The 14,987-nt window shown below is 28.9% G+C and overlaps 1 protein-coding gene across 1 annotated transcript in view; it reads right to left on the bottom strand.

Moving 5' to 3' along the window:
- The window catches only part of LOC140040903 (DNA annealing helicase and endonuclease ZRANB3-like), a 76,900-nt gene that overhangs the window by 25,131 nt on the left and 36,782 nt on the right, over positions 1-14,987 (bottom strand). Inside the window, exon 5 of the mRNA XM_072087174.1 lies at positions 350-422. Coding sequence (XP_071943275.1) covers positions 350-422 — 73 coding nt within the window. The remainder of the gene's footprint in view (positions 1-349; positions 423-14,987) is intronic.

Raw genomic sequence — 14,987 nt, 5'->3', positions numbered from 1 at the left:
ATTTCAATCTTTAAAATTGTTTGATATTGGTAATATGAAAAACAAATGTATTTAATAAACTATAATACATATTGACTGGTGAATGGCTATGACATAATAATTTGTCATGATAGATTTATTGATTTTTTGTTGACAGCGTATCATATATCTTTATATAATACCTTCAAGACAGAATGAAAATTATTACTTAAAACTATGTTAATAATGCTGACCAACAAAATATCTGAATTCAATCAGTTTTATGCACAACATGGTAACAAAATCAGGTTCCATATTGTGACATTTATTGAGACTTCTGAGAAGATACTCTATTGAGAACATCAAAACATACACACAAGGAAAAACTTACATTTTTTTTCTCTCTTCGGATCAAAACGGTTGACTTGAGTTTGTTATGAAGTTCTTCTAGGTTGGATGCTCCACTAAAAAAAAAAAAAAAAAAATTTAAATTATAGATTTACTAAGATTATAAATGAAATGAATATTATCATTTAATTTTTGCTTTTTTAAAATATTTAACTTTTCGTAGCTGGATATGGTACCTAATAATTGTATTGTAGTTAATTTTTTGAAAATAATTATCCCATCTTCTGCTTCATTCATCCTCCTCCAATACACTGTCAAGTTAGAAAATTATTCTGCACATTCTCAGCATCATGTGACGTGATGCGTAAAAAGTTCTGTTATTTACTACGGAAATGTTTTAACAAGACTACTGGTGAAATTAATTTTAGCAAGTTGAGAACTCTGTAAAGCATGAGTTCTTGTCGTTGGAAAGCTGTAGGCTACATAACTTTCTGAAACTGCTTTATTTATAGATGACAGATTCTATTTTGTAAAAGCTATAAAACTAGTAGTTAAATGTTGTAAACTTCAAAGTCTATCAGCAAGCTATTATAAACGGACGGTTTTTATTAGTAAGGCCTAACATAAAAATAAAAATTGTGAACCAGTTAAATATTTTATTTTACACAATTAGTTCATGTTTCTAGAATTGGCTCAACATTTCAAATTAAACTTAAAACTGATCCTGGAATGTAACTTACTTAAATTAAGTTACAATGTTTGAAATCCAACATAAAACTGGTTGAAAACAAAGTATGTTTGAAAACATGTTGTTATGAATTCAATAATGATAATCTGGAAAAGGTTATTTTTCAAATGAATGTCGCCCTCTTTAGTACAACTACTTTTGTAAACATTTATTTCCAAAAAAAAATGCACATAAAACTTGATTGGTAGAACATTTTAACATTATTCATTGAAAGCACTTTATGTCACCATATTTGATAGGACATCTCTGTATTTGAATACAATATCTACAACTTTACATTTTGTAATTGTATTGGTCCACAGCACTAAAAAAAATTCTTATTTTAAAAATGTTTTCTACCTACTGCTTCGATTCAAAATTTCGAGCTTGACAAATTTTTTTTTTATAAATAGTGACATTAAGTAAATGTAGGATTATATTTCATTTCATTTCATTTCATAGTAACATTTATTTTCTTCATAATATACAAAATGAATAATATAATACAAAATTCATGACGAGAAGAAAGATAGTTAAAACAATACAATTTTTTTTTTTTTTTTTTTTCTCATCTTTAAAATGAATAAAACAATATTATGAAGGAGGCACAATTTCTAAAAAGCAAAAGCTTGTGTTGAAAGTGCCTGAACAAAACAAAAAGTAACTAAAATCAAATTAGTAAATAATAGTAAATGGTATATAGGAATAAAGTAATTACCATAACGGAATATGAAAACAATAAAAACTGATACCTAGAATATAACTAGTTAATTAATTTACTTTTGTATTAGATATTGTTTAGTGTTAAAGACGAAGCTATGTTTGTTTGCAGAAGTTGTAATTTTGTTAGGAAGTGAGTTCCATATCTTGGGTCCAGTAAATCTAATATTATGTTGAAAAGAAGTCTTTTTGTGTTTAGGAATATGAAGGTTATTGAGGATTCTTGTGGAATAGCCGTGAAATTCATAATTGGGAGAAAACATATCGCGTAAATGAGATGGAAGAAGAGCATTTTGGCTTTTGTAAATAAATAAACATTGTTGGAAAATATTAATATCTGTTAATTTTAATAATTTGAGAGAACGAAATAAAGGATCTGTACTAGTTCTAGGTGAAACATTCGAAATTATTCAAATAATTTTCTTTTGTAGTATTTGAAGTTTATTTAAATTAGATGGGAATGTGTTACACCAAACGATATTGCAATATAAAAGATATGGCAAAACAAGGGAGCAGTAGAGTGTTCGGAGAATATGATGTGGAAGAAAAGATGCCAGTCTACAAATTATACCAATATTTTTTGAGATTTTGTTTTCTGTCTCAATAACATGGGGTTTCCATGTCAGACGACTATCAATGGATACACCCAAAAATTTAGCATGATTGACCATGGGGAGAACAGAACCATTTAGTTTAATTTGCAATGGACCTAATTTAATCGGCATCGTACTACTTCTAAACAAAACATAGCTGCACTTTTTTAGATTTACAGAAAGGCTGTTTGCCAGAAACCATTCGGATACATTAATTAAACTTGAATTTACAGTGTTAAATAACGACTCTAAGTGTCGATTTTTACAGATTAGTGTTGTGTCATCTGCATATAAAAAGTAAGATAAAGATACTGACGAATTGTAAATATCATTCACATATAAAAGAAACAGAAGAGGACCTAGTAATGAACCTTGTGGTACTCCACAGGTAATAGGCAAATAGTCAGATTGGGAATCACAAAACTTGGTACATTGGTAGCGGTTGGATAAATAGCTCTTAAATAAATTGAGAGGAACACCGCGAATACCATAGTGATACAGTTTTGAAAGAAGAATGGGATGGTTAATGGTATCGAATGCTTTCGATAGATCGACAAAAACACCAATTGCAAACTCATCATTTTCAAATGCATCTATTATTTCATTGGACAAATCAATTAAGGCCATTGCGGTATCAAAATGTTTGCGAAATCCAAATTGCTTATTGAATAGAATATTATTTTTTTTCATAAAGGCATAGGTTCTATTATAGATAATTCTTTCTAATATTTTAGAAAATAGTGAAAGGACTGAGATCGGTCGGTAATTAGATAAAGTGTCCTTTTTTCCTGCTTTAAAGATGGGAGTAACTCTTGCCAATTTCAATTTATTTGGAAAAACTCCTTTTGTTAAAGACAGATTAAATATGTGACATAGAGGTTTAACCAAAAGGGAAATTGATTGTTTAATAACTTTTGGACTGAATTCATCAAGTCCTTGCGCTTTATTAGTTTTAAAACACTTGACAATATCTATAATTTCTGTATCAGACACTGGACACATAAATAAAGAGTTTAAAGTAGGTAAGGGCAAATACGTTTTAAAATCAGATTGATCGGTTGGCAATTTTTTTGAAAGAGTTGGTCCAATTTCGACAAAAAACTTATTGAATTCATTTGCGATTTGAGACGGGTCTTCAATGGATTCACCATTATTGCCTGTTAGAACAACTTTCGTATTCAAATTCGGAGACCTTTTAATCAAGGAGTTAATTACGCGCCATGTACCTTTAATATCATGTTGACATTGAGTAAATCTGTTTTGATAGTATTCGGTTTTAACACGTCTAATAAGTGAATTTAAGGTATTACGGAATTTAGTGTATTTTATTTTATTATGATTGGTAGGATTATTTAGGTATTTAGCATATAACTTGTGTTTATATTTAGTAGATTGCAACAAACCATTTGACATCCAAGGTTTTAATTTTGTGTTTTTATTACTTTGCGTAGTCATTGGAAAATGTTTATTATATAAAAGTTTTAATTTAGTTTCAAAAGTATTATAAGCTTGATTAGGTTCTTGCAATAAGTTCACATCGTTCCATGTTATTACGCTAAGCTCTCGTTTAAATTGTTCGATGTTATTTTCATTAATTTTCCTAAAAGGTTTATTTGGAGGTCTACTGACTGCTTGAGTATTTTTGTATGTTAAGGTAGATATAGAAAAAACAGGTAGGTGATCGGAAATATCGCAATAGAGCTGACCACTAGCGAGGTGTAAATCAGGCTGGTTGGTTAATATGTTATCAATAAGAGTAGCACTATTTGATGTTATCCTAGTAGGTCTAAGTATTAGCGGTAAATAAAAGTTGCTAAAAAGAGTGTTTACAAAATTGTTAGTTGTGGTTTCATAAGTATATTGCAAAATATCTATATTGAAATCACCCAACAGATATACCAGCTTATTTTCAGTTGAAAGAGTATGAAGTAGGTTATCTAGGATATCATTGAATGCATTGATATTCAAAGACGGAGCACGATAGATTGTTCCCACGATGATATTTTTCCCATGTATCTGTTCTATTTCAATAAATATTGATTCATCTGTTGTTAAATCATTACGGACAGTAACTGATACATTGTTTCGTACGTACAGGGCTACGCCACCACCCGCCTTAGATTTCCTATTTCTAGAAAAAATATTATAACCCGGCATATCTGTTAGGGGATTATTGTCATACGTAGCCAAGATTCAGTAATAGCAATAACATCAAAGTAAAATTCAAGAGTAAGAAGAAAACGTTTTAAAGAATCCATCTTGCCCAAGAGACTACGTGTATTAAAATGGATAGTAGACAAAATATTGTTATTATTGTTATGCTTAGAGAAATTCTCTGAGAATGTTTTTGGATCAAAATAATTAGATTCATTTAAACTAACATAAAATTGAGAGTGTGGATCAACATTTTTGTTAATATTCATGTTCTCGTATGCCACAAAAGGGTTAAATTTCACATCAGTTGTAGGGTTGGATTGGCACATTAATTATAGGTATCATAGATAATTTAAACATTAGGTAAAAGTTAACAATAATATAATAAAATAAAAAACTAAATATAACAATAATTAAACATAAAACAATTCTGTTTAGTGCTGCCGTATTACTAATACATAGGTAGCGTCAACACTAAAAATTGCTTATTTTCCAAAATGTTTCTAGCTTTTATGTTTCCATTCAAAAATTAAAACTTGAAAACAAACCTTTTTTTAGAAATAGTGACATTGTGGAAGCAGTGGATTAATTGGATAACAGTATACTTTAGAACAATACATATTTCACCTCATATGAAATAGTCAATCGGGATCGTATGGTGTTTCCTATTCCTTAAATTGTACTTATGGGTTTCTTCTCTTTCTTAGAGGTGGTAACCATTCTTTAAATTCAGAATTAAGTAAAGAAGTACCAAACTTAATACATAATTCGGTTCTTCGTTCCTTAAGGGTTTTTAGCAGGAATCTGGCCATTTGTAGCTGTAATTTTTCTAAATTGTAAATATCGCTTTTTGAATTACAGTGCCATACACCACATGCATAGTTAATTGAGGGAAGTGCAATTGTTTTCCATAGGATATTCCCGAAATAGACCCTATTGAAATCATCAAGATTTCCTATTATACTTTTAATATATGCGATTAAACGATTTCCTTTTTGTATAACATGTTGGTAGTGACTTGCTCTTTTTGATTTGCACAAATTATTACACCTAGATATTTATAATTGTTTACCTCAGTTATTAATTCATCTCCAATTTTCCATTTTTTATCACGATTGACACGTTTCCCAGTAACCATTACATTAGATTTGAATTGAAGCGTAACTTTAAAACCTGCTGCATATGAAACATAATTGTGACCTAAAGATGATTCAATTTTTGTATATTGTATATTCCATATCGGTTGAATTTTAAAATATTAAATCAGTGTCACATTGCATTTACAAACAGAGCCCTCTAACAAACAGAGCCCTCTAACAAACATTCAGTCTATAACCAAGAATTGTAAAATCATTAACCATCAGTTCAATATCAGGTGTTTTGTAACAAGTTGATTGAGAATGGTCTGGATATTTCCTGATTGTAATACAAAGATCCATAACAAAGAATACCGGTAAATATCTTAAATTCTATATTCAACAGAGGTACTTAATAAAACTGTTATTTTCAGTTATTGTAGAGATCACCCAATTGATAATAGGTTTTTTTTTAAACTACAAAGTAAAAAAAATATAAATAATAAAAATAGAAACTAAGAACAGAGTACATTTGTTAGTAAAATGTCATTAACAAAAAAATCAAACATGATCAATATATACTGTAAGACAAAGCCATCACAAAGTTATACTGTAATTAATTATTAAAACCTATGATTGAATAAATTCCAAACTGTCCTTAATAACCCCCTGCGTATTAAACACAAATTTTTCTTGAATTATTAACGGTGTAGAAATAGATCAAGTAGACAAACAAAAATACTTAGGAACTACTATTGACAAAAGGTCTCAAATTTAATACTCAAATAAATACTGTGTTCAAAAAAGCAAATCAAAGGCTATATTTCTTAAGAAAACTAAAACGTTTATAAATGTAATGTTTATTCGTATTTTGATAAAATCTTGTATTTTTGTATTCATGACTTTTTATATATTTATAATTAATTATTTGTCAACGAAACGAATTTCCTTTTGGACCAATAAATGAATTTTTTTTAAAAATCAATCATTTGGTTTCTAAAATTGGTAATAAATGTATAAAAATTTATCATGCATTGCTAATATTTTTTGTACCCAAGGGTCCTGGGTTAAAGTCCTGTCACATGTCAGGATTTTTTCTAAGGACCAAATTCTCCACTCCCAAAGACTTGTAATAAGACTTTGTTTATGTAGAGCATCTTGTGTATATGTTTGTCTTGTGAACCTCTGAGGGTCCCTAATGATCAGCAATAGCTGGATGGATCACCTTCATTAAATATGGTTAATTAAAAAAAAAAAAAAATAATAATAATAATCGGCAGGAATTCCAAACTGTAAACTTTACATCAACTCTAAGAATAATTTATACAGTATGCATGTTAAAAGCCTATTTCAAAGGGAATACCAAACTACAAATCAACAGAAACATAATTTAAAGTGTAACCAGTACCTGTAAACATCAACATGATTATACTACAGGAGGAATCGTTGATTTACATCTTTGTTTATGTAGAGGTAAAGTTCAAATACACAGTATTAGGGTAGCAGTTAATTAGAAAAATAAGCACTAACCAATCTAAAAAGCTTTTGTATATATATTTATATATATAAATCACATTCATAGTTTGAAGAAGCTTTTTTATCATTTTCATTATTACTGTTAAGAAGAAAATAACACAATATTTAAAACACATTTATCACTTATCAATGGATGGCAAACATTTAGAGAGAAATCAATCTTATTAAACACAGGCCACGTCTAAGATGCACAAAACGATGACTAGTGTTCAAGAACACTTTTATCACTAATTACCATATATATTATTATACCTACGCATTACAATATCATTATGAACTGGTTAATTTATTCATATTGGTATTTTGTATAATTTATACACAGTTTTTAAGATTTTACAGGAAAACTCTTAGTTAACAAATAGGAACATAAACATTTTGATGAAAATAAATTTAAAACTGACTTACTTAATACAAATTGGGCTGAAATTAAGAATTATACTGATGTTGATGATGCTGTTGATTTCTTTCAAAAAACCTTTCTTAATATTGCAAATAAAAATGCACCCATTAAATGTAAAAGAGTTCGCCAAAAAAACAGTCCGTGGCTAACTAAAAATGTAATACTTCTCATCAGAAAACGAGATGCATTAAAAAGACGAATAAATAAGAAAAATAGGCCTCAGCTTTGGCTCGAATTTAGAAAATTAAGAAATCAAGTAAATTATGAACTTCGAAAAAGTAAGAAGAACTATTTTTCTGAACAACTCAATACTAAAGATCAGAAAAAGATATGGGAAAATATTAAATTAATTATTCCTGGCAAAACTAAAAGCATGAATATAACAAGTATTAAAACCACAAATGATGAAGAAAATGATGAAGTAACTAATTCTAAAGATATTGCAAATGTATTAAATAAGTATTTTGCCAATGGGGGTCAAACATTAGCTCAAAGTATTCAATCTACTAATCAACTCTCTAACTTTACTAATGATGTAAATAATACTAACGACAAATTAACTTTTAAATATGTTAATAAACAAGACATACATAAACTTCTTAACTCACTTTCATCAAAAAAAGCAACTGGAACTGATGAAATACCAGCTAATCTTCTAAAAATCGCTATCGATGAAATTGTTTACCCAATAACATATATAATTAATTTATCTTTAAAAAATGTAACTTTTCCAAAACAATGGAAAAGGGCCAAGATCTGCCCTCTTCATAAAGGTGGAAATAAAAATGAATGTAATAACTATAGGCCAATTTCAATTCTCCCAATATTATCTAAAGTTCTTGAAAAAGTTGTATTTGAACAAGTTTATGATTTCCTAAATCTAAACAAAATGCTATATGAAAATCAGTCTGGGTTTAGACCAGGCTACTCAACTACGACTGCATTGCTTAATATCACAGAGACCTGGCTAGAAGCCATATATTGACACTGGAAATTATATTGGGTTAGTAATGATAGACTTGAAAAGGGCTTTTGATACAGTAAATCACAGTATTCTTATCAATAAACTAAGATCTTTCAATTTTCATTCAAATGTTATTCAGTGGTTTGAAAACTACCTGCATAATCGTGTACATATAACCAATGTAAATGGTGATTTTTCTGATGAAAGTCACAGTATGTGGAATTCCTCAGGGGTCCATCCTAGGACCATTAATGTTTCTCCTTTATGTTAATGACTTGCCTAATGCTGTAAATAAATGCTCTGTTTCTATGTATGCTGATGACACTGCCATATACTACACTTCCAATAATATTAATAACCTTACTGAAACAATAAATTCTGACTTATTTTGTCTTAAAAGATGGCTCATATGCAACAAACTTAGCCTAAATGTTAAAAAAACTGAATTTATGTTAATTGGAACGAGACAGAGGTTAAGTAAACTATCTGACTTACAAGTCAACATTAACATAGATGGAGAACCAATCTCTCGTGTAAATAAATGTAAACACCTTGGTGTGATATTAGATAATAATCTTTGTTGGTGCTCACAAATCGATAATGTAAAATCTAAGGCTTTGCAGAGTTTGTACTACTTAAAAAAGACTAATAATATATTCCCAAAAGAAATTCACTGCAAACTATACAAATCACTTATGGCTCCTCATCTTGAGTATTGCCATGTTGTTTGGGGACGTTCAAATATAACTCAAAGTAAAACACTACAAGTTCTTCAAAATCGCGCAGCAAAAGTTATTACAAACAAATCTCAAACCGACTCTAGTACTCAAGCTCTACAAAGTCTAAATTGGATGAACTTAGATGAAAGATTATATATAAATGAAGCTATTGTTATGTTTAAGATTATGAACAACCTTGCACCTCCATATTTATTAAATAAGTTCAATATCAAAAACAATTACTATAATATTAGAACTAAGCCAAATTTAATAGTACCAAAACCAAAAACAAACTACAAAAAACGTAGCTTATCATATAGAGGTGCCAAGGTTTGGAATGAGCTACATGAAGATATTAAAAATGTGAACGCTGTCTCTCTTTTTAAGAAACTGTTAACTGCTAATTTCATGTAGCTTTATTTAAATGTAGTGTATTATTTAATTTTATAGTTAGTAAGTGTATCCTTGTTTCATTTTATTTCATTATAATTGTTTTATTATCTGCTTTTGTTTTTTGCTTCTGTAATTGTTTAATTATTTGATTTGATATCTGCTTTTTACATTTATTATTGTTGGTGTTTTCCTTTGAGCACGGTCTTACTGAAAAACAACTTTTAGTTGAGTTAAGTATCCGTGATTAAATAAAGCTTATTATTATTATTATTATTATTATAACAGTAATCTCTTTTTTGTGGGAAAAATGGTGGGGACAGTTATTTACCTCCGCCAAGGAGGTATATGTAATCGGTAGCGTGTGTTTGTTTGTTTGTTTGTTAGCAGGATTACTCAAAAAGTAATTACAAGATCTTTATCAAAATGAATATACAGATAGATATGTGGTCAAGGACCATTCCATTCCATGGTCCCAATTCTGGACAACTTTTTGAATATACTTTTCAGACCTAGTATTAAAAGATAGGACAGAATTTTTCAAAAGCTGGCGAGCAGTCTGAAATTGCATTTTCTCAAGAACTACTTGTCCAAAAAACTTCATTAGGCAAGAGTTATAATTTGTGATTTGTAATTTTAAAACATAATTTGATTTAATGTGCACGTTTTTTGATGCGAGTAGTTTAAAAAACCTATTTCTTTTAAAATTCACTCGTTTGATTTTCGCGTTGCTGTTCTATTGTTATTTAAGAACATTGTTAATTGAAAGGCTTGTTACATAACCATTACACCAAACTCGCATACATGCTTGTAGTGAAATTAGCGTAAATCGCAAACAGCATTAAGACACACACAAATATATATATATATTATTTTTTACCGGAGAAATCTTATGTAGGAGAATTTTACAGTAGGCGGAGGTATGCACTCTCGGAGTGGCTTTCTAGTTGTATTTACATTCGCTGGTTACACTTACATGGCCATTTTATATTCACCCCTTCAAATGTTTTTCTTCTTCATGGTAAGCCAAAAATCTTGTCAGATATAAAATGAGGACAGATAATGCTTTGACTATATTCCTATTTTTAAAATCACTAATACTAATGAATTTTATTATTCTTGCATTTTACAGTTTATTGAAGTTTTATATATTTTTTTAAAATATAGCATTAGTTTTATATGTTTTTTATATATATTAAATGATTGCACATATTTATTGTTTAAGTTATATTTTACGATAATTTTCCGATTTCATGTTTTATTTTACCATTAAATTTGTATTTCCATTTAATACTATTTTTAATCCTTTTTTGGTCTACTATTTTTAAAATCACTAAAACTAATGTATTTTTTTATTCTTACATTTTGCAGTTTAGGTTTATTGCAATTTTATATATTTAAAAAAAATATAGTATTATATTTTTTTTTTACATTAAAGTATTACACATATTTATTGTTTAAATCATATTTTACGATATATTTCCGATTTGATTATTTTATGTTACCTTTTAAATGTGTGTTTCCATAATAGTATTTAATACTATTTTTTACTACAGTACAGTTGAGAACTTATACAATAAATCAATCAATAGTAAAATATATTCTAATAAAAATGTTTAAATAAATGAATTACTATAAAAATGATACAATGACCCCATTTACACTTACATTTGAATAGGCCTCATATAGTTTGGCCTAAAAATGCTGAAAAACTGTACAACAATACCCCACTGCACAACATAACGCCACGGCAAGATCCACAAAGTTGTAAAATAACTCAAAAACAATGCTTTAACTTCAACTTTCAACAGTCCAGTATACACCTTAAACAACAGCTTCACAATAACTTTCAACAGTCCAGTATACACCTTAAACCACAGCTTCACAATAACTTTCAACAGTCCAGTATACACCTTAAACAACAGCTTCACAATAACTTTCAACAGTCCAGTATACACCTTAAACAACAGCTTCACAATAACTTTCAACAGTCCAGTATACACCTTAAACAACAGCTTCACAATAACTTTCAACAGTCCAGTATACACCTTAAACAACAGCTTCACAATAACTTTCAACAATCCAGTATACACCTTAAACAACAGCTTCACAATAACTTTCAACAGTCCAGTATACACCTTAAACAACAGCTTCACAATAACTTTCAACAGTCCAGTATACACCTTAAACAACAGCTTCACAATAACTTTCAACAGTCCAGTATACACCTTAAACAACAGCTTCACAATAACTTGCAACAGTCCAGTATACACCTTAAACCACAGCTTCACAATAACTTTCAACAGTCCAGTATACACCTTAAACAACAGCTTCACAATAACTTGCAACAGTCCAGTATACATCTTAAACAACAGCTTCACAATAACTTTTACAATCCAAAATCAAACAAACTTCTTCAAAATATATGCTTCAATCAAAAATGCTTCTCCCTCTTTACAATTATAATATTATACATTGACATTTTCTTAATTCTAACAATACCCTTATATTCCAGAATGTTCATATAGATACTATGTTACTGTATAAAAAGGAATGATAAATTATTACACAGCTGTAACACAGATTTGCTGACCAAAATCTTTTGGATGTGCTAAAGTGCGAAATAATTTAGAAGAGGGTTGACTGTAAAGTTATTTTTCACAATTTATTTTCATTCAGAATTAAACAAAATCGTTGACAAAAGAAAAGATTCTGAAATTTGAAGTTACAACAAAACGTTATATTACAGAAGCAAAACTATCTATTATACAAATTGCTTTTGCAGATTTCTTCGTAATCCTCTCTTTCATTAACTTAATTGCTTGGCTTTTTGTTAACACATTTGATATGCTGCATTTGATAACATTAATAATTGAATACATTTATATTATAGTGATATAAAATGATGGAATATCTTTCATGTGAATTGAAGGGAGTTTGAAAGGCATCTTGTATAATTGTATACCGATGGCCTAATATAGAAATAAAAGATGAGATGTTCATTATTTCTGATGTTTCAAAAGAATTGATACATGGATGTGAGCTAATAGCTCCACCCAAAACTCACTCTACGAAGCTTCTATATAATCTTCCATGATTAATTACCATTATAAATGCTTCCTTTAACTATTTTTTCTTCATATATATTCTCGTATCCTTTTCCCCCATACCATTGCTAAGACAGATAATCGACAGCAGTTTGTTGCAGTTCAAATGAAGTTCACGCCTTGAATATGATCACAAACACAATATAGATGTGAACATCATGCTTAGCTTCTTAGGTTTATTTTATCTAAACTCAAGCATATCAAATATTTTTAAAATACACCTTTAATTTTCAAACATATCATTTGATTCTGTTTTCAATTATTAATATAATACATGACTAATAAAATAAGTTGATTCATCCAACTCCTAAATGGCAAAAACATAAACCTTAACCATAATGTTTCATAAATGCTGTTTTGAATATACCTACAGTTGATTACAAGATATTGTAGAAAAGAAACGACATAGCATTGAAATGAAAAACGATTTAGAAGGGAAACATTTGATACATATTTTGATTAGATGGGATATGTTACAGAGCACAGAAGATGAGTTGAACTTATAATAACAATCTATTCAAGAACTTTCTTTAATTACCATCATTGCTCACATTGAGATAAGTATAGCAGATTCCTTATAATTGCATAAATCACCAATTCATACAGTAAATGTGTGGTATTAAAATAATATTCTATGATAAATTGTATTCTGTAACTATATTCAATACATTATTCAATTATTCCATTTTGATTTAAAGATGCACATGTCTCTCGTTATCATTTATATGACATTATTTGACTCATATTGTAATTAATTCAAGCTAAGGTAACAATAAATATCTGCATCTGACAATATCATTTCATAAAGTTTATTCCCCCAACTTACAATTCAATTCTTGTTACTAAATAAAACATTATGGGGTTTGAAATATCACGTCATCACAATTAGTGGAAGTTTATTGTCAGAACAAAAAAAACAAAAAAGGATAAAATACGTACTTGTGACGTTTCGATCCTTTTCCACAATACACAGAAGTGAAAATATTTCAACAAAACACAATGGTTTTTGTTCTAATATATACGTTGGTTTATTAAATTATTCATTTATTAAAAGCTATGCAAGAGGGAAGCATTTGGGCCAAGGGCTTCAATACCTGTTGGTTATGGAAATAGCAAATATATTTATAGTTCACTAAACATAGAGTATCTGTACTACAAATGTGATCAAACAATGGGATGTATAATAATGCATGACATGACGAATATCATTTTTATTTTTTATATGCAAGTCTACATTCTTCAATTCTGATTATAAGCTACAGTAGTAGCGTTACTCCAGCATGTGCGCGCTTTGGGCGTTACACCACAGATTAGTGTAAGACTTGTTAGCTACGACATAATCTACTGCTCACGTTCTAAAAGGTTTCTGTTTCTTTTTTAATGTCAATTAAAAGATTTTTTAAATGTCTTAAATTATTATAGATCTACAGGTATGGCTTTATTATAAAGAGAAAAAGATATTACAGATGATACTTAGTAAAATCTCCATTTCTTTATAATAATTTCATCGCTATTATGCCATATGAAATTCATTAATGTTCTTTGTTCTTTGTCATACAGTTAGTAAGCCATGGATTGTTGAAGATTCTACATTAGTATTGCCAAAATTATAAAGAAGATAAAGGAGATATATAGAAAGATTATGAAAGATTATTTAAAATCCTTATTTCTTCATCCTGATTTTGTGTCCTTTTATATGATACAGAATTAATAGCCTTTGTTCAGATGAAAGTTAATAAAAAGTTCAATAAAAGACAGGAGCTGTATAAGAGATTTAAGCATTTCATACCTTTACAGATCATCATATGTTAGGGTTGGATATAATTGCCACATTTGGCAAATGTCAGAGATTATATGTAAAGCCACGCAAACCATTAAAAACCGTTTTAGATACATGAACTTAAAATGATAAACCATGATAAATTTCAAATGACATAAACATTTTAATAGAGAAAAACACATATTGGAAAAAGTGCTATTCTATGAGAACGAAAAAAACATGGTTCTTACTTTTTTTCTGTGCAAGACAAATCTAATTTTCTTATTTAAAGCTCTGTCCACACTATCAAACTTTATGTTACAAAAAATGTGCCCATGGACATGATGATTTCATCACACTACCATATTTGGCCATATCACTACCACACTTTTTTTGTCAAACTAGTTTGATAGTGTAGACAGAACTTATAGTTAAATTAATATTGCTGTAATACTGAAAGGATTAACAATGTTTATAATGATTTTGCAAAATGTATTGGATTGCACCTTTAAAATTGCTACAGTAGCATCCAACTG

Source organism: Antedon mediterranea, chromosome 2 (assembly GCF_964355755.1).
Source record: "Antedon mediterranea chromosome 2, ecAntMedi1.1, whole genome shotgun sequence".
NCBI classification, from domain to species: Eukaryota; Metazoa; Echinodermata; class Crinoidea; order Comatulida; family Antedonidae; genus Antedon; species Antedon mediterranea.
The sequence above is the reverse complement of the archived record's forward strand: the minus strand, read 5'-3'. Positions and strand labels throughout refer to the sequence as shown.